At 37.9% G+C, this 21,043-nt stretch overlaps 1 protein-coding gene across 1 annotated transcript; it reads right to left on the reverse strand.

The window, feature by feature from the left end:
* Positions 1–10,846: 10,846 nt before the first annotated feature.
* KCNJ8 (potassium voltage-gated channel subfamily J member 8) lies at positions 10,847–20,444 on the reverse strand. Its single transcript, XM_006912676.1, has 3 exons — positions 20,243–20,444; positions 18,964–19,407; positions 10,847–11,902 (listed from the first exon to the last, which is right to left on the reverse strand). The coding sequence occupies exons 2-3, from the start codon at positions 19,335–19,337 to the stop codon at positions 11,002–11,004; spliced, it is 1,275 nt and encodes a 424-aa protein (XP_006912738.1). The 5' UTR covers positions 19,338–19,407; positions 20,243–20,444; the 3' UTR covers positions 10,847–11,001.
* Between the last annotated feature and the right edge of the window lie 599 nt (positions 20,445–21,043).

The raw sequence follows: 21,043 nt of genomic DNA on the forward strand, positions 1-21,043 counted from the left end.
ACTAATACAGAAAATTGTGTTAATGACTGAGACAGCATAGGGAGTTGTCACTTAAGGGGTATATACAAATTAGAAGTATGTATAAAAGAGGACTGGTTCCTAACCAAAAGCACGCATTGCAAACGCTGCTTGGCTGTTAGTGTGTTAAGGAGGAAGATGAAAAAAGAAGGGTGTTCCAGAGTGATAATAGGTTTTGCATTTACATAAAATCAATCCCAACTGGCTTTCTGCCCACCCCAGGAGCTCATGGGGTTGGTAGTAGTTTTACCTCTCACATTGCTTTATACCCACTCATGATCCATAGAATCACCTGAGTTTCCTTTCACTTTGTGGAGGTTGTTAACTCTGTCACCTCTGAATCGCTGAAAGTAAAAGAGAATGCAGTAATGTAGGTGACATTGAGCAGGTGTCAACTGTGATTTCAGACTAGTGGTTGGGGCAAGGTGGGGAAGGAAGGGTTAAAATTTCTCAATCTTCCTACTTTTATTTAAAAAAAATTGTTAGTGAAGTGAATGCTATGATGCTAGCGGAGTATAGCTGTAATTTGTCTTTCCAGACACGTTCTAGAATAAGATTCCACAGTGTAAGAAGCTTCCCTTGGGCCTAAGATGAAAACAAGGTCATTTTCCCAGGGGAGTAACCCATGGAGCAAGCGTTTAAAATAAACAAACTCCCTGGCTCTGGCTTGAAATGAGCAGTAGTTATCGAGATTTACTGCAACTGACTTTGGACCTCATCCAAACGTTGAATTAATGCAAACTTCTTATTAACTAAAATGGAGTCTCTCTTTTGGCAGCTACAATAGAAAAACTTCTTTTCCCAGATTCTGGAAGACTCTGTTACCCTCTCACCCCCAATATGGGTCACTAAACATCGTAACAGAAGAAACAAGTACTTTCTGAAAGCATTGTGTAAGTGGCCTGATTTCAATGCTCATAAAACAAAGGAGCACAGTTCATTTATAATATGGAAAATTAGCACAGCCTTTTAAGCAAGTTAAAAGAATATACAGCAATTTGCAGCTAAAATCGCATCATATGTGATGTGTAATATATGTAATTGTGATAAATGTAATGCAATTTTAATATTTCTTCCTTTTCCCCCAAACAGCTGTATTATACAGTGGAAAAAGCAGCATACTGAGAACAAGGCATGTTGGCTTGACCCTCTCCTAAACAACTTGACCTTTAGGATGCTCAGCTAATAAAAAGAAGAAACTTGCTTTATGTAACCTCAGAGTTTCCTTTTGATCTTAACATTCTAAGAATCTATAATTCTGTATTCTTCTCTGGAAGTCAAGAAATAACTCAGGATTTCTGAGGAGTCTCAGCTATCCTATGCCTGCCCTGCTAACAGGCATTTAAATATAAGAATATAAAGATGAAGATGTGATCCAGGTTCAGATTCCAGAGTCATCAGATAATCAAGGCTTTGGAAGTAGATGAGATTATCTTGCTTTAGGGGAATGGACAGACATGGGATACAGAGGGAATGACTGAGAGTGCAAAGCCTAAATCTCACCAGGACAACGGGCAAAACAACCCACTGTCACTTTTTGAAAAGTGTGAATTGAAATGTCACTGTTTGAAAAATGTGAATTAAAGAGGGAATATGGTGGGAGGCAGATAAAGTATAACCTGTACTTGGATGAGCTACAAGGGTCCCGATCATCGGTTAATGGTGTGGGGAAGGCTTTAGAAAATGCTCATCTAAAGCTTTTCTCAGTCTTGCACATGTGCGGGAATGCTTAGAGGCACTTTCTTTTTCCAGAATTGGCAATCGGGGTTTAACTCTGAGGTCAAAGAGAGCTACATAGCTCCATGTCCTATTCAAAGATGGGAACCCCATAGCCTCTTCACCCACCCTATTCCTACTATTTATAAGAGATGACAGAACCTGCTTCCCACCATTAACCATAGCTTCAAACCAACCTGCACTTCCTGTGCCTCTATGAAAAGACTTTGGGAAGAGGGATAATGATTAAATTCAGGTGTCATCAGCTTTGTGGGGAGTTCGGTGGCCTTTCCTCCCTTTCTCTATGAGACAAGTTCCAAAACAATCATTCATAAAGTTTAGGGTGCCTGCAAAATTTAAGGACTGCCATCTCATTCTCTGGATGGATGTTTACTAAACTGTAAATCTTACAGGTCCTCTCGGTATAGTGTGGGTGGGTGACTTTTTGATAGTTTTACTTGTGTACCCTGGAATTTGCAAGGCTTAAGTGAATATGAAGTCTAGTGTCTGCTTGTCATTTGGAGAAGTCTGGAGGTACAAGACTTCCTGGAAATAAGTGAGAAGACTGTGGTGTAATGTCCCTGAAAAACTGGGGGCAATCCCATACCCCAGACAAATTCACTGTGGCCTTTGCAGGATGTAGAAGTGAAGCTCAGTTCTTACTGAGGCTCCAAGTGAAGGAGCAAGGATAAAGGGTGGGCAGGGAAAAGGGGGTGATCTAGGCTTACCTGAAGGAAACTATGGCAGTTTGGCTTTAAGATGGCCCTCAATGATTTCAGCTTTCTAGTATTCGCACCCTGTGACCCTCTTCTAACCAATAAAATATAGCAAAGATGGTGCAATGTCACTTTCAGAATTTTGTCACTAAGATTGTAATGTACATGTTCCTAGCTGACTCCCTCCATTGCCCTCTTAGCTTGCATTCCCTGATGAAGCATGCAAGCCAAGTTAGGAGTCTCATGTGACAGAAACTGAGGGTGGCCACGGGTCAACAATCAGCTGGAACCGAGCCCCTCAGTCTGATATGTCACAAGGATCTGAATCCTGCCCACAACACATGCGCTCAGAAGCAAATCCTTTCTCAGCCAACTGTTCAGATGAAACTCCTTTGAGCCTTATGAGAGACCTTGAAGCAGAGTACCTAGCTAAGCCATGCCTGGATTTCTGAACCTTAGAAACTGTGTTAACAAATGTATATTTTATGACATTAACTTTCTGGTAATTTGTTACACAGCAATAGATAACTAATAAAGAGACAGAGAAGGTATGGCTACTGGAAAAGGATGAATAGAGAGTGGGAAACCCTTCGCTATGGGGGTTGGTCCGTAATGTAATGGTCAAGGGCTAAAATCACCCCAAGAAAAATACACACACATCATGTTTGTGGAGACCATGACATTAAGAGAGGCTGCTAGCAACACAGAGAAACGTACTGGTCATCAATTACATGAGATATTTTCTACAATCTGTCTCATTCTCTCTTGTCTTCCCAATACCAATAATGTCAAAAAGGAAGAGCAAAGAGATGTCCTAACAACAGACCACTTCTCCAAAATGGGGGTGGGGGAGGTGGATAAAAAGAGCACTCATTCATTTCAAATCTCCTGGACATAAGGCTTTCCAGTGATAGGAGAGTAGAAGTTTTTCATCTGATATGTGATTGGGATTTTTAAGTAGGCAGAGTTTTCAAATTTGCCTGAGATCCATCAAGAGATTTTCTACCCAACCAGAGAGCGATATTTGATATAGTACATATAAGACAGGGCTTGGAGAAAAATTAATGTTTCATGTATAAACTGCCACCAAGTTTAGACTCTTTGTTATATGGGTAACACAAGACTACAGCCAAGGAGTGTGAGACTCTGGAAACTGAAAGATGCCTTGGAAAAGCGAATTTAGGCTCTGAACTATGAGAAAATACTTCAACACCTGAGAGGCACCAAGAACTGTCTTTGTCACTAATATTCAACCAATTGATTTAAGATGGAAATTCCCGAATGTTTGATAGCAGTTTGCCAATACCTGTACGTAATCTGCCTAGAACAGATCTTGAATCATCTATACCTGAGTCAAATCAGGATTTTGAATCATCTTAAAATAAGATTTGAAAATCATCATAATAACTCAAAGAAATTTATTTTCCTAACTTTCTCTGTCACTTTAATACTATTAATCGCTCCTATTCTCTGGGGGAGTTTTTCTATTTAAGAGCTTCTGTGATACATTTCCCAAGTTTTTCTCTTGCCTCTCATATTTCTCTAGCTTCTTTAAAGACATTCTCTCTTTTATGTCTCTCTAAAGTTTAGCAAATTTTCTTCCTACGTCTGCTTATCATTCTTTTCTCTCCCCTGGCAGGACTACTCATTTCTGTGGCCTCAGCTGAGTTGTCTCTGCAGATGCTAAACACACACACACACACACACACACACACACACACACACGCTCATCATCCTGACGTTTTTGAATGATGAAAAAAACCAACATAAATCGTCATCTTTTTTGATCCTTGTCATCCTTGCCTTCTCTTCAATAGACTTCCTCTCCCACAACGTCCTGTGCATCTGTCTCTTTACACTCTTCTTACTCTAATCCCAGTCCAAGTCCTGCTGCTTAGGCTACTACAGGTAACTCCACTCTGATCTTCATGCTTTTTTCTGAACCATCCAATATATTGTTAATGAAATAGTTTTCATAAAGTGAAACCACGATCATGTTCTTGGCTTAAAAAGCTCTAAGACTTTCTTTTTCCTTCTAAATTAAATTAATACTCCCCATCTTAACACTCAAAGCTCTCTATAAAATGACCTTAATCTACTTTCTAAATTTATCTCATTCCTTCTCATTTATTTCTTCCATAAGACTTCATCTTCTCTCTCCTTGCTGTTATCTAGCAAACTCCTTTCTTTTCTACTTTGCTCACAGCGACCAGAATAAGCTTTTAAAAAATGCATATAAATTAATGGTGACAACCTCTGAGTAAGCCCTTTAAATGTCTCCCTTGAGTCTAGAGTAAAAGTGGAGGTTTTTGTGCTCTGATCTTCAAATGCCCTTTCCCTTAGGCACATGGACGTTGTCCTGTTCCTTCTCAAGTCCTGTCTCAGGCTTTTGCACTCCTCATTATTTTTCCTCTGACAACATCTTATCCTGCAGGCCTCAACTGAAATTACATTTTTTCAGAGAGCCTTTCCTACATCATCCCACCTAAAGGATTGCCCATGCCCCATCCAATCAATCACATCAGTCTGTTTATTTCTTTCATCACTTTATACCTTTACCTGAAATTATCCAGTGGTTTAAAACATTTTTTTTTGGTTACCTTTTTGTTGCTTGACTCCCTTCACAACATTATAAGCTCCATGAGACCAGGGACCTTGTCTATCTTGCTGACACATTAAATGTGTTCTCAACATTTAATAAAGTTGTCATTCTTTGCTTAATTAATATATGCTAAATGACTATCTTGCCATCTCTGCTTGTTGAAATAGTGCACATGATTCAAGACCCATTTCAAAGTGCTCTCGTTCTTTGGTCTTGATATCTGAATGTTATTTCCGCCCTTAAAACTTTACATAGTCTTCTGTTTACACACTTCTTTGGCCCTTGCCAGTTTCTTCCTTGTCATTTTAAACCTTTCATAATTTCTTCATTAGGCTACAATTTTCTTTAGCAATGAGTCTTGTTATGTTCATCTTTATATCTAATTACTGTGCCAAAACAATTGTAAGTATATACAGGTTGATATATTGAATTAAAAGGCAAGAAATATGATAAGAAATAATCAAAATTTTCATAGATGATTTCACAGTTCCGTTGGTTTTAGGGCTTTAGGGATGTCTTTGTTTCTGGAGCTAATTGTTGATATAGGAATATATTTATAATGTTCAATGACACCAATTAACAGTTGTAAAAGGCAGATAATGTAAATCACATCATTTTAAGGAAAAATCGATGATAAAGATATTTTTCATTTTTGTTTTTAGAGTAAAATAAATGGTTCCATGCATATGGGCATCTAATATGTCCAAAGGAACCATAATGTAAACTTGACCTCAATTTTAAAAGTAGAAGTGAGTAAATAGGATTTGACTACCCTACCAAAAATTAACAAAATACCAAAGCTGTATTTAAGTACAATTTGTTAGAATCCTATTACTGCCCATTTTCAGAGTCCTCTCTCTTATGTTTATATAATTCATTTTATTTCTGCCATTTTCCACTCTCTGTTATATGTATTTATTTTTTTGCATTCTTGATTTTAACTAGATTTAGTGACTAGTCTTCACCCTCTATAGTCTCTTGGTATTCCGGACATTCTACATCCTGTTTGTATTCTAATCTCCTTGTTGCTACCTTGTAGTTTTTATCAAATATATATAAACTTTTCTATCAGTATTTCTAATTACCACTAAGGATAAGCATTACCTTGGCAGTGGCAATAATAATTTTTGGAGCCTACTGGTGACATTAAGAGGTTGCTTTGGTTTTGTTTTGGGTGTGATAATTTTCTTTAAAGATTCCAAAAATGCTTTAAATATGCAGTAAAATATTTACAGATAAAAGTATATGATGCTTAGGATTTCTTCAAAATAATTAGAGAAGGAGATAGGGAAGTATATGGAGATAAAGAGAAAAAAGATTGGTAACAAATTGGTTATTATAGAGATGGGTGATGAATACATGGAATTTATTATACTCTTCTGTATACATTTGAAATTTTCTCTAATAAAAGGTTAAAGAGATAAAAAAAAAAAAGTCACATTCCTCCCCACCCCACTCCATATACAATTGACTCTAATGGTGATTTGCAAAAGCAAGTCATGGACAGATAATTTTGTTGTTATTTACACAGGCTGGAAAGGCGCGTTGAAATCAAACCACAAAGAGCCTTAGCTAGCTTAAAGAGTGTGGACTTTTTAAAAATGTCAATGGCAAATAATTGAAGCCTTCTGAAAAATCTGTTAATATGTACAGTTTCAGTGGAAAGTTTATTTTAACCTTAATTTTACATGTAAGTATTTCATCCTCCACTTTTTCCATATTTATTCAGTACAAACTAAAGTAATCCAATAGTATGTGAAAATTCAGCCTTAACATTTTTTGTTTTCTCAAGTGATTAAAATAAACATTTCGAAGTAATAGTTTTATTTAATCTACACTAGAGGATATTAGAGTTGATGAAGGGGTGTCATACAGTACAGTTAAGAAAATTTTCATGAGAACTACATTAATTGAAAAAGAATACTAATGAAAATGTAAATAATCTAAAATGAAATCGTCCTCCGATGTGATATTTTTATTTGACCTTAAAGGCTGATTAAGATTTTCATGAACTTAAACTCGAATCTGTGCAGTAAATTATCAAGGGGTTGTAATTAGAGTTACTTCCTTCCTAGATCTGTGAGGAAATTCCCATCACCATTGATGAGAATTGTGCATAAAGATCATGGGAAGAGCATGGCCCTTGGGTTTCCTCTTAAATAGCCTGTAGGATTTGTTATGGTTATATTAATGCACTGGTCCTTGGAGACACTAATTTCAGTTCTGTCTCTACCTTTGATTTGCTAAAAATGACAAAAATTGGGGATGGGAACCCCGAGATGTAGATATCTTTTCATCCTTTCTTCTTTATCTATAATTAATTTATTATCTTGCTCCACAAATGCCAGATCTTTAAACAACGAAAATGCTTCCAAACAATGAAAGAAAAAATATATTGCTCTAGAGATTACTAAGTGGCTAACAACTTCTCTGGAAGTTAGACTTTCTTTAGAAACTAAGGTTCCTTCTTTGTCACTGTGGTTCTGCAACACATGTGTCAGAACACTTGGCCAGGGTATTTAGAAATGTCTATGGGCAGAGGCAACAGGATTTTTACTCAGAGAAAGTCTTGAGCCACGTGGCAAATGTTGAGGAATTGTAGAATGATTCTGTGGTATTGGGGATAAGCTAAAGAGAAAAAATAAAAGATGGTAAATGTCAGATATGGTAGATGTTCAATATATATTACTGGATGAGTAAATAATAGACATGTGAGAACAAAAATACCTTCTCTATATAAAATGTTTCATTTACATATTGTAGTATTTTATACATTACACTATTTGACAATAAGCAAATGGCAGATGTCAAAGAATCAGGAAAAGCACTTGGGAGTGGGCAGATGTAAGGGCTCTGCTGCAGATTTTTAGATCAGATTCATGTTAAAAAGATCTTTTGTCTCTGTCCTAGAGAACAAATGTAATGCAATGAATTAGTTATTTACTAAGAATCTAATTTCAAGCTTTTGTCCTGGGCAAATGAATTAAATGTTTTAAAGCTGTTTATAAACACTAACTCACTTAATCTTTACAATAACTTGTGAGATAGGTACTATAATCATGATTTTATGTATGGGGAAAATGAGGCACAAAGAAATTAATTTTGTCAAAATCTCACATATGTTAAGTGTTGAAATTGAAATCTAAACCAAGTAAATCTGGCTTAAGAGTCTATTTTCTTCACCACTATTCTATACTGTCTCATGAGATGGCACTAGAGCAGAGACCTAAATAATGACAGGAGAGACCTATGAGGCTTCCTGGGGAAAATGCTCTAGGCAGAAGCAAACACATGACATAAAAGTATGTACGGCTCTCTTTCAAAGAACAGCAAGGCCAGTATGGTATAGAGTGGAAATGACTGAGGGAAAGATTGATAGCAATGAGATGGAGTGGCTTATGGCATTGAGAAGGATTTTGGTTCTCATTTTTAGAAAAATGGAAAGCCAGAGGAGGGTGTTAAGCAGAGCAGTGATGTAATATTTAAAAAAAAATATTGTGGAGATGTGTAAAGACTAGGGTGGAAGCAGAAAATCTAAATATTTAATATAAAATAAATTTATATTCAATACATATCAAAGTTATACAGGCACATTTAAGTATTCAAATTTTAGTCAAAATTAATACTCATTTTACTCAAATCATAGTAATACTCTAAAACATTTGTAGACTTTTGGAAACTGTTGATGTGATCTTTTGTTTGATGTGGCTGTCACTAGCTAAATGATGTCCCTGTCTGAGCCATGTCATGACACAAGGGGCCCCATTAAACTTCTCCTTGACTTCCCCATTAGGATGGTCATCAGATCCTTGGCACTCCACATTTGGTTGCAGCTGGAAGGTGGCTGGCAGAACTGCCCATGTTCCATAGCTAGATTTGCCCCTGGACTCAGAAATCCTGCATCTCAGCCCCACTGTGTCTCAACATTACCTGCTCCACAGCCTGTGTCACCTCCACAAACATTGGGCTGCCACTAAGCATAAGTCAGTCATTACATGCTCTTATTACTGGTGTGGCAGCTGCCTTGGTGTGGCAGTGAGGGACCCACATCCGTGCCAGAATTGTAGGGGTTCTGATATCCACCTCAATAGTCACTGGCTGAGTCTTATTAAGATAGACTTTTCTTTAGCAACCTGTACAAAAATGTTTCAATATTCTAACAATTGATACAGCTACATCCATATATACTGGGTGATAAGCACCCAGCCAAGACTATGGAGGAAGTGGTAGAGGCAGAGAGAATAGGTCATATTCTGGATATATTTTGAAGGCAGACTTAATAGATTTTGCTAATGAATGTGATGTATGTAAGAAAGGTGTCATGTATAACTCGCAGGTTTTGCCCTGAGTGATTGCAAGAAAGACTGATGAAAAGGAGCAGGTTTTGTTACTGGAAATGAAGCATTTGGATTTAGACACAATAAGTTTGAAATATGCATCAGGTATTCAAATGGATCTTCAAGTACCAGTTTGATATATGAGTCTGGAGTTCCAAGGAGTGGTTAGAATTCTTCGGAAATTATGAACTCAGTAACCTGATACACACTTTCCATTCACCTTGTTAGGATCATGATTCTTTTAAGATAAGATTTAAATATATGCATGATTACCCTCCTATTTCCATGTTTGTAAATATAGAGAAAAACAAAATCAAATCTGTATAAAAAGCTGCACAAGAGCTCAGCTTTCTGATGTTTAGCCATGTGAAAATTAAGAATAAACCCATAGTTTATTAGCTTAGTACTTCTCTCTGTGCCCTTATTCCTCCCTTGAAGATATAGGAGCTAAGGATGATTAAATTCAGCTTTGGCAGAAAATTGCACATTAGCAATTGAGATAATGCTAAATCTATATATACTAAGCCTTAATTCGGAGATTACTGTGAAAGAAATATTTTAAGATGAGAGGTGGGAAATTCAAAGAAAAAAGGTTGCAAGATTTCCATGACATATCAGGCTCAGATAGAAAAGCCAAGAGAACATTTTAAAATTTGGAACGAAAAGAAATAAAAATGAAAAATATATATATAGTTTACTTGGAACAACAAATCTCAGAGAGTGACTAGAGAAAGAGAGAGAGAGAGAGAGAGAGAGAGAGAGAGAGAGATCTCAGAGGTGTTATCACTGTATGATATCTCTTTCACATGCTTCTTAAAATATTTTTTTTCTTGAGATTTACTTAGGGATAATTGTGTGAAAGAGGAATCACAAAACCACAGTGAATACAAAGTAAATATTTTAATAAAATATTCAATATAGTATTTTCCCTGTGGGAGCTTTTAAGAAGAAATGAGAAACTGAAGGACATGTCTATCATTGTTGGGAACCCAGTTCTAAAATGAAACAGGAACGTTCTTAGCTTTTCTCCAAAGCTCCTTGTCTAGTTTTGCCAGCAGGCTGCCTAGAGGACCAGAGGACCAAGTGAATGAACAGAATCTATTTTGAAGCTGATAGAGTTAAGTAGTTTTTGCCTTGAGCTTTTAACCAGGTTCAGTATCATGGAGAAGGCACCATACTAGTTGGTATAGAAAGATGTTAACAACACAATTTTGTCCCCCTCCCCCATACTATTTGTATTTCCAGTGAACAATAAAAACAGAGAAATCTGTAGTTTCACCCACTAAGCATTTCAAACAGAATCATTCCTTGGCCAACTTTTGTATTCAAGGTCTATTACTATTAATGTAATTCTTGTGTTTTGAATTGAGAGCATAGTATTTCCTAAACATAACTAAAGCATACCACTGCAAATATTACATGTATGAAACGATTGTGAGCCAAGACTCCTCTACCTTGTGTGTTACTGTTTTATTGATACAGAAAGTGCTATTGTTTGAATATGAATATCATTTAGTGCATTAAGATGTAAAAGGACAAATTACTATGTTCCAGCTCTAATACAGTCCTATAGTGCCCTGCCTGAAGCATCTCAACACTTGATAAAAGACTGTCATGATTCTGATGTATTTTGATTTCCTTCTGGAGTCATAAATTGTACCTTCGGCACAATAAGGGATGAGTTGTTCCTTCGGATAGAGTTGCTCCTCCTCATGGAATTATTTCTTCTCATGGAATTGCGCTTCCTCAGGGAATTTTGATGGGACAGTTCACTCTTCTGGAGGGTCTGAATAAGGATGGAAGGCTTCTCATCCAGCTCTCGGGCACTGCACCTTGGAGCAGCTACTTTAACAGTGTTTCCAAACTTGGAGTAATCCACAGAATATACTCCTTCCTCTTCAGTTACAATAGACACAAAGCGATGGCCCCATTGGATCTCCTCAGCAATGTAGGAGGTTCTTGCCTGTGTGGTAATGCCAGTAGTTTCAACCACTCCTTCCAGAATCACTATGACCTCTAGGTCTTGGTTAGCAAGGTCAGTTGCTGAGATATCATACAAAGGGCTGCGCTTGTCAATCACATGGCAGATGATCAAAGGGGCCACCAGAAAAATGTTGTTACTGTCAATTGGGTTATCAACAGGAATGTCCAGCTGGTGAATAGGTACCACCTCCCCTTCAGGTGTAGTTGTTTTCTTGACCACCTGGATGCGCACCGAGGCACTAATAATCATGCTTTTCCTCAGGTCGCCCACTCGGAACATAAAGCACAGTTTGCCATTTCGAACAGCAATCACAGCATGGCGGCTAAAAATCAAAGTTTCTGCCCTTCTGTGAGCCTGAGCTGTTTTCATGAAAATACAGCCCAGCATGACTGCATTGATGATCAGACCCACGATGTTCTGGAGAATCAAAACTGTGATGGCCAGAGGGCATTCCTCTGTCATCATTCTCCCTCCAAATCCAATGGTCACTTGAACCTCAATGGAGAAGAGAAAAGCAGAGGTGAAAGACCTGTAAGAATAACATCAGAGAACAATGCCATCAGATCAAATTTTGACTAATGAAATTTTGACTAACGACCAAGCTAAATTTTTTTTTCAACTTCATAAACATTATTTTTCTAAAATGAAATGTCTAAACTGAATTTGTCATTTTTTTTCCTCCAAAAGCTACTACATGCCTTTGGAAAGATAAGCCAACTTAACTTGTCAAATGCCTAATTCTCTCTCTCTCTTCTGCATGCATCTACCTCCAAACTTCTGGGACACAATACTATTAATGTTTTCTAGGTCATGAAATGATGGGCCTACTTGTGTGAAAGCTTTAAAATAATAAATATACATATTTATGTTTATAGGCACTTTTATTTTGTAAAATAATTTACTTCACGAAGGCATAGTTTACTTTGTGAAACTTTTTGCCAGGTAGATGTTTATTATTTATAGCATATCTGTCTTTAAGTGACTTGAGTCATATGGAAGGTACTGACTAATGAGTGAACTTATTATTATTCACAACCTTTAATTCATATGCATTAGCTAACACTTATTGTGTACCTTATATAGAGAAATCACAATCCTAAAAAGTGGTACAAAACACATCATTCAAAAATATTAGTATTTTTTAACAAAAAAAAGAGAATGTTTTGCCATTTGGAAAGAAAAATATTTTCTTACTGATTGTCTCATTTTGTTTTGTAAGTGATCTGGAGAATGCTGAAGCTATTAAGGAGGAATTTGAGGCAGAGATGAGTAAATGACTGGGTTGAGATCACATAATAAGAAATTGAATCCTCTCAATTCTGGCCTATGTTCTGAAAGGGGCAAAGGGAAGGGTCAATAGTGTCAGGATTTTCTTGGGAAATGTTTCCAAATTTCACATTTCTTCCATATCCCAGTGAATAAATGTTTATTTGGTAGGTTTAGGGTGGACCTGGGTGAGGCTTTTGAAAAGCTCTCAGGTGACTCTGATTTATCCCCCTGGTTGAGAAGCACTACATTTGGTTATTCTTATCATTAATTTATTCACTTAACCACATATCGATACTGCTGTGGCTTCTTAGTAGAAATGACATTAGTCCTGTACTTGCCTCCCACCCCAATTTCAAACTTCTTTAATTTTGTAGAACATCAGCCATGCATAGGCCATTAGTCAAAGAATTATTTATTACTACCACACACAAGAGTGAGCAAAGTGTATATTGTTTATGAAAGAATTTAATTATAAACATTATGTGGTGCAAGACCCAGCATTTTATGGACAACCATTGTACGGAACAACCTCAAGAGATGAAAGTGTTTAGCTGCTCATTTATTTTACTAAAGAGAAAGAGAGTTATTCATATGAAAGGGAAAGTGAGTCATCCTAAAATGAAGATGGTAAAAAGTTATTTGGACATACTGGTGAGTATGCATCACAATAAGTTGTTTCCAATATTGATATGGTGGGATGCTGAACTTATGAAAGAAAACGAAATGCAAAGAATTAGAAATGTTATTAGTCATCTTTTAAACCCCTTTTGGGAGAGAAGAGAGTATTTTCTATTTCTATAGTTCTGGTGAAAAATTTATTTATTATATATGATTTGTTATGATTAAACTGCATGTTGAGATTAAAGTATAAATAGTATTATAACGTAATAAAACCAGTAAGATTTTAACCTTTAACATTTAAATCATTTAAAAATTATTTAAAGATGTCAAATAATTTTTTTAGACAAAAAGTCCAATTTAAAATGCTAAAATTAAAATTTAGTTTCCCTTAACCAGCTGAGATAGGATAGCAGTGGGAATTCTAATGGGGGTGAGAATCACAAGTGAGAAATCATTCTGGAGCAAAGGAATGTGGCAGAGAACAGGAGCCAGGAGTAGGCAAAGTGGTCACTGGGTGCCTTAGCAACACGGGAGCACAGAGCCCTAAAGGTCAAAGAGGAACTGAAACACACAACCTCCTTTAAAAGAATATACTAGAAGATGGCAGACTAGGTAAACGATGTGCTTGCCTCCTTCTACAACCACATCAAAACTACAGAGCAACCATCATTGAGAACCGCCTGAAGAACAGCTGTGCAGAAGACCTACAATTAAGGATGTATAGAAGAAGCTAAGTCCAGACTGGTAGGAGGCGCAGAAACACAGAAAGGGCAGGCCCCACACTCATAGTATGACAGTTAAGAAATGGGAGGGATATCTCAACTGTGAAAATTCCTCCTACCCTGAGAAGCAAAAGGTCCCATTCCTACACCAGGCTCCCCAGCCAGGGCTCCAGTGCCAGAAAGACAAGTCCCCATAAGTCTGACTGTGAAAATCAGAGGGGATTCTGTCCAAGTGAGACAGAGGGCTGCTGGAGTCACAGGCATTCCTCTTAAAGAGCCCTATACATAGACTCACCCGTTGACAGACTCACTCGCTTTGAGCTCTAGTGCTGGGGCAGCAACTCCAAAAGCGCCAGGGACATATGAGTAGAAACTGAATTGTCTTTGGTTTTAGGGCACGGGCTGGAGGGGCAGCTTTTTCCCAGATAGAAGTATTGGCAGACATCATTGTTCCTTTGTTGAGCCTTCTCTCCACCCAACCTACATGTGTAGGTGGGTGCCAAGTCTGTCTCCATCAAACTGGCTAACACCATTTATCCTTCCCTGGTGATTCCCTGAGACCCTGCCCCACCCAACTTGTAGGCCCACCAAACCTGCTTCCACTGGCTTTTTCATACAAATGGCTTGTCTTGACTAACGCTGTGGACTTTCCTAAAATCTCTCCAAGGTTCATAAGCCCCAACCAGCATGTGGCCTCAGCATGCCCTGTACCTCTTGCTAAGCAGTCCCAAGCCCGGCACTAGTGTCAGCCAGCCTTGGTTCACAGCTTAGCCTCTCCCAGGCACCTCCAACCCCAGTACAAGTGGCAACCATCAGCAGATCACTTTGTAGCTCACATCAGATGGCCCAGAGCCAGGCACAGGCAGTTGCTAACCATGGCCTGCACCGAAGCCCCTCCAAAGAGGCCCTAGCACCAACACACCTGGTGGCCAGCTTCAGACCACACCACAGCACCACCCAACTACCTCCACAAACACGCCCAAAGGACAGACTCAGCAGGCACCAAAGCCCCACTAAAGCAAATCCTGCTTCATGGGGTCAGCCCTTGCATGACAGCTCCTCCACTGTAGTCACAGCCAGTCCTAACAGCCAGTCAGCCTGAGGGTCAATCCCACCCACTGATGTGCTAACAGTAATCAAGGCTCAACTACAAGAGGAGAGCACACGCAACCCACACAAGGGATTCACCTGAAGCAACCAGCTCAGGTGATCAAGGAGATCGTGCCATTGGGCCCCACAGGACACTTATTATATAAAGCCACTCTACCAAGACTGGGAGACATAGCAGCTCTACCTAATACATAGAAAGAAACACAGGGAGGCAGATAAAATGAGGAGACAAAAAAAACGTGTCCCAAATTAAAAAAAAAAACAACAGAACCAAACTCCAGAAAAAGAACTAAACAAAATGAAGACACGCCATCTACTAGATACAGAGTTTAAAACACTGGTTATAAGGTTGTGTAATGATCTCAGGGAGAACTTTAACAAAGAGTTAGGAAACATAAAAATAGAGATAGAAAACATAAAAAAAGAACCAGTCGGAAATGAAAAATTCTGTAACTAAAATGAATATGTTAGAGGCAATCAACAACAAATTGGATGAAGCAGAGGACTGAGTCAGTGATTTGGAAGATAAGGTAGCAGAAAACATCCAATCAGAATAGCAACAAGAAAAAAAGAATCAAAAAAAAAAAAATGAGGATAGTTTAAGGGACCTCTGGGACAATATCAAGCATACCAACATTTGCATTGTAGGGTACCAGAAGAAGAGAAAGAGCAAGGAATTGAACACGTATTTTAAGAAATAATGATGGAAAATTTTCCTAACCTGGTGAGAGAAATAGATATACAAGCCCAGGAAGCAGAGTCCCAAACAAGTTGAACCCAAAGAGACCCACACCAAGACACATCATAATTATAATACCAAAGTTTAAGACAGAGAATCTTAAAAGCAGCAAGAGAAAAGCAGTTAGATACTTACAAGGGAGCTCTCAAAAGCTTATCAGCTGATTTCTCAACAGAAACTTTGCAGGCCAAAAGGGATTGGCATGAAGTATTCAAAGTGATGATAAGCAAGGTCCTACAACCAAGATTACTCTACCCAGAAAGACTTTCATTTAGAATCGAAGGAGAGATAAAGAGCTTCCAAGACAAGAAAAAACTAAGGGAGTTCATCACCATCAAACCAGTATTACAGGAAATGTAAAGGAACTTCTTTAAAAAGAAAGAAAAAAGATCAAAAATATGAATGATAAAATGGCAATAACTCCATATCTATCAATAATTACCTTAAATATAAATGGATTAAATGCTCCAATCAAAGGATATAAGGTGGTTGAACGGACAAGAAAACAAAGCACATATGCTGCCTACAAGAGATTCACTTCACATTGAAAGACACAAATAGATTTTAAGTAAAGGTATGGAAAAAGATATTTCATGAAAATGGAAATTTTAAAAAAGCTGATGTAGCAATATTTATATTAGACAAAACAGACTTTAAAACAAAGGCTATAACAAGAGACAAAGAAGGACCCAGTAATTCCATTTCTGGGTATTTATCTGAAGAAACCCAAAACACTAATTCAAAAAGATATGCATTCATATGTTCATTGCAGTATTATTTACAATAACCAAGATATGGAAGCAACCTAAGTGTGCATCAATAGATGAATGGATAAAAAAAGTGATACATATATACAATGGAATATTACTCAGCCATAAAAAAAGAATGAACTCTTGCCATCTGCAACAACATGGATGGGCCTAGAGGGTATTGTTCTGAGTGGAGTAAGTCAGACAGAGAAAGACACATGCCAAATAATTTAACTTACATGTGGAATCTAAAGAAAAAAATAAATAAACAAAACAAAAACAAACTCATAGTTACAGAAAACATATTGATGGTCAACAGATGGCAGGGAAGTTAGGGAAATGGGTGAAAAAGAGGAAGGGATTAAGAAGTATAAAACAGTTACAAAATGGTAGTTACAAAACAGTCATGGGGATATAAAGTATACCATAGGGAATAGAGTCAATAATACTATAATAACTACGTATAGTGTCAGATGGGTACTAGATTTATCCGGGTGATCACTTTTTAAGTTATATAAATATCTAATAGCTATGTTGTACACCTGAAGCTAATACAATATTGTATGTCAACTGTAATTGAAAAATTTAAAAAATATTTTAAAATATCCTGGAAAAAATAAAGTGCTAAAATTATTATGCTGATAAAAGTCAACTTTATCTCATATTTGCAACACCATTTGTCATACTGAAATTAATGTTTAAAAAAAAAACATTGAATGGATATCATTTTTGATTATACATCTTTAATTGCTTAATGACTTAATTTTTCACAGAAAAAGTCAATATATTTGTCATAAATAAAAGTTGTCATTTATTTTCCAGGTTTATCACTTTTGTTTATCTCTTTTATGAGCGTCTGCTGCATGTTTATTAAAAATTTATCTTAATATGGAAACGATTCACCAATAACAGTGTCAATAAATTTCTTAAAGAGAAATATAAATAATATTTAACCTACAAATATCTGTTATTTTAGTTGTTTCCTTTATATCTGATGTACTGATGATCTATATTTTTCACCTTTATTTTCTTTGAGACAAAAGTTTAGGACAAGTTTATGATAAAAAATTATCTATTTGATGGTAAAAGGCAATAGTTCAATTTATTATAGTTTTCTTTTCCTCAAAATCCAACCTGAAATCTGTGGCATGTGATATCCCTTTTTGGTATATTGGCATTGCAAATATTTAGGAAATGGAAGAATAGACAAGTTTACACTCTGGGTTTCTGCTTCTTGTATTGGTATGTTAGTTTCATAAGATATCAGGGTCAGTAAAGGTCTCATTCTTTACAGTTTCCTGGCAAAATGGTGCTTGTTCAAGTTGCTTTGCTTGATGCATTATGTAAATTTAGAATATTCAGAAAATGTTATGGAAAAGTTTCAGAAACTTTTCTCTAGTATTATTACTATTGTTTTGCTTCAAAGTGCACATTTGTGCAATTGATATAAATAAAATCTTTTTATCATCCAACAAAACTGATTTAGAGACAAATCGTCCCAATCAAATGTTCTTCGGTCATGTGAGAATATAAGAGAAGAATCACTGAGATCAAATTCACTTTACTTATCTTTGAAATACTTATGGTATAAGAGACAGAAGCAAGAGTTAGGCAGTTTAAAAACTGTCTTGTTCCTAGCCTATTAATGTTTTTGAAGAAAACCACATTAAGTCGCTTCTGAATAATGTCTTCCATTAAAAATCTGGACTAATTTCCATTAAAATTAACTTTTTTTACTTCTGCATCTTAGCATAACTTTTAACATTGAAACCCAATGCAATCAGTCGTTTATGATAATCTTGATCAAGAGAGGTTTATATTTATTTCATTTTTAGTAGATTTTTAATCTAGGACACCTCTATACCAGTGTTTTCCCATTTTTTCTCACTATTTCTGAAAATGTCATGGTTAAGAGAAATCATGGAAAACTATTACTAGTATTTGCACAATATTTTTTGCTGATCAGAGATAGTTACTTGTGGACACTGGAACTATGGACAGCAGCTTTTCATACTGAAAACTAAATATGTGTTTTGGGGGGTATTTTGCCCCCCCCCCGTTTTTTTAAATTAAGGCACTCTGTGAAATCCTTTGAGCCACAATCTTTTTTTCTTTTTTAAATAACCGTTATAATATTTTCAAGGCTAGCCCAAAAGTGAAGCTTCACATTTTCGTAGATGCCTCATCCATAAAGCTGCATTTAAAACGATTTTTAAAATGCGTTAGATTAGTTTTCCTGCTTTTTTTGTTGTTGTTGTTTCTGAAGGTACTAAAGCAAACCCTTTATTTTACTTTCAACAAAATAACAGAGATGGGAGAGCAGTTTAATATTTTTTTCTACATCGTTTTCAACTCTTGCTTCATCCCATTGCATTCTTACCTGACATTAGTCACACACACAGTGGACTCCAAACCACTTTTCTCCATTCCACTTTTCTCCATGTAAGCATAGATATCTCCATGAGCAAAGGCCACCAGCCACCACATGATGGCGAAGAGCAGCCAGCTGCAGAGGAACGACATGGTAAAGATGACCAGCGTGTGGCGCCATTTCAGGTCCACCAAGGTAGTGAAGATGTCTTGAAGGAACCTGCCTTGCTCACGGATGTTCTTGTGCGCTAGGTTGCAGGCCCCGCTCTTGGCGATAAAGCGAGCTTTAGGGAGGCGGTCGCGGATGCGCGGCTTGCGCAGGTTCTCCGCGGCGATGCGCGCCAGCACATACTCCTCGGGGATGATGCTCTTTCTAGCCAACATCGTCCTGTCACCATAGCCAGTCTATCCACCTGTCTCTGACTTGCCTTTCTTTTTCTGGAGACCCGTCCTCCTGCACGAGGGAAACGATGATTAAAAACTCACATACTCGCCTCCACAAACACATTTCTTCATTTCTTCAGCCCTTGCATTCGGGGGGTCGAAGTGACATGCAAAACTAAAGGCAGGATTTTATTAATCTAAACACGAATTTAGTTTATACTTGAGTTCTGGGATCCTGGAGAAATTTTTTGGTCTGAATTAGAACTGTTTCAATTGTCCTTATCGTTTTGAACACATATGGATACAGCCTCAGTTAAGCAAAACCAGGAGGCTTCCTGTAAAGAGCAGGCTCAATGAAAATTCTCTGAGATTAACCGCGTCTGTAGATTAGGGCAAGGAAACAAGCACGCGGGGTCTATGGCGAAAATTAAGGCCATCTGGGTATTGCAATCTACATACTAAAGTATTTACATGATACAGCAATATAAAAAGTAAAGAGCGGGAAATTCTTCCTTCGTTATTTTTAGAAGTAGGCAAAGAAAAGGCTGTGGCCTCTTGCGCAGTATAAATAACGTTCAGTATAATTAGACAAAATAATAAGCGATGTGCTATGTAACGTGAAAATCACGGATAAGTATTTTAAATTTCAAACAAGTATTAGTTGCATTTAAAAAATATTTCCCATAATATTATAAATTGAAAACTTCTTTTCAACGAAGGGATCAAACATACAAGCTGCAGGGAAAACCCGGAAAATAGTCTGCGGGCTGCGGATAGAGTTAAAAGAGTGTTCCCGGACAAGTTCATCCAACACTGAAACCTCTACTGTGTTTTGCATTTTAAATCATTTGCGGGGAACGCGGACAGCCCTCCCTCGGCTCCAGCGGAGGAGCGTTGAAACTTACAGACTCCGGGCAGCGGGTGCGGCTGCTGCACCTCCGGGCACACGCCGGCGGACCGCAGGCAGGTCCCTCGCTCTCCCATCCCAGCGGGAGGGAGCCGGGATCACGAATGCCAGAGGGACAGATCCCAAGGCCGCGTGTCCTAGGGAGAAGAGTTAAAATAATAAAAGGTGCAACTGAATCTGAACGCGGAGAGGGCTGGAGGAAGGGGGATGGGTGTAGATCTTCCCCTCCCCCTGCTCATCTGTACTCCCTAGGCCTCTGGAGTGGGCCGAGGAGGGGCTGGGTGGGGGGAGAGAAGCTTGGGGATGATGCTCCACAAATAAGCCTCCCAGTTCAGGCTTTGACGCGCGCCAGACCTCAGAGGCCGCCAAAGTTGCCGAGGTGGGGGCGGGAGTAGAGGTGGGAGGGGGCGCGTCCCGGGGAGGTAGGGAGCAGGCCAGAGGGAGGGGCGACGGGGGAGGGCGGGACCTGTAGAACTAGTTCTTTTTCCAGTAGCTGTGACCCCCTGCTGTCAGCATGACACGCTCATCTTTAAAAGGCTCCCTGCTCCAGGGAGAGAACTTTATGAGTCTAAATTCACTGACGTAAAGAGAACTTTTTTTTTGTAACCTGGGTAAATAACTGGACTACTTAAGATTGAATAAAACCACATAGAGATGAGAAAAATAGTCTTTTAAGGCTTTCAAGCTCTGTGCACACCCATTTATTTACATTAAATTGAGTCTAGTAAGGATGATACAGGTGGAAGATGTTCTGAAACTCATCATAGCAAACTGTTTCTTCACCAGCCAAAGATAGTTC

The sequence above is a fragment of the Pteropus alecto genome, unplaced genomic scaffold, assembly GCF_000325575.1.
Source record: "Pteropus alecto unplaced genomic scaffold, ASM32557v1 scaffold103, whole genome shotgun sequence".
In the NCBI taxonomy this organism is placed as follows: domain Eukaryota; kingdom Metazoa; phylum Chordata; class Mammalia; order Chiroptera; family Pteropodidae; genus Pteropus; species Pteropus alecto.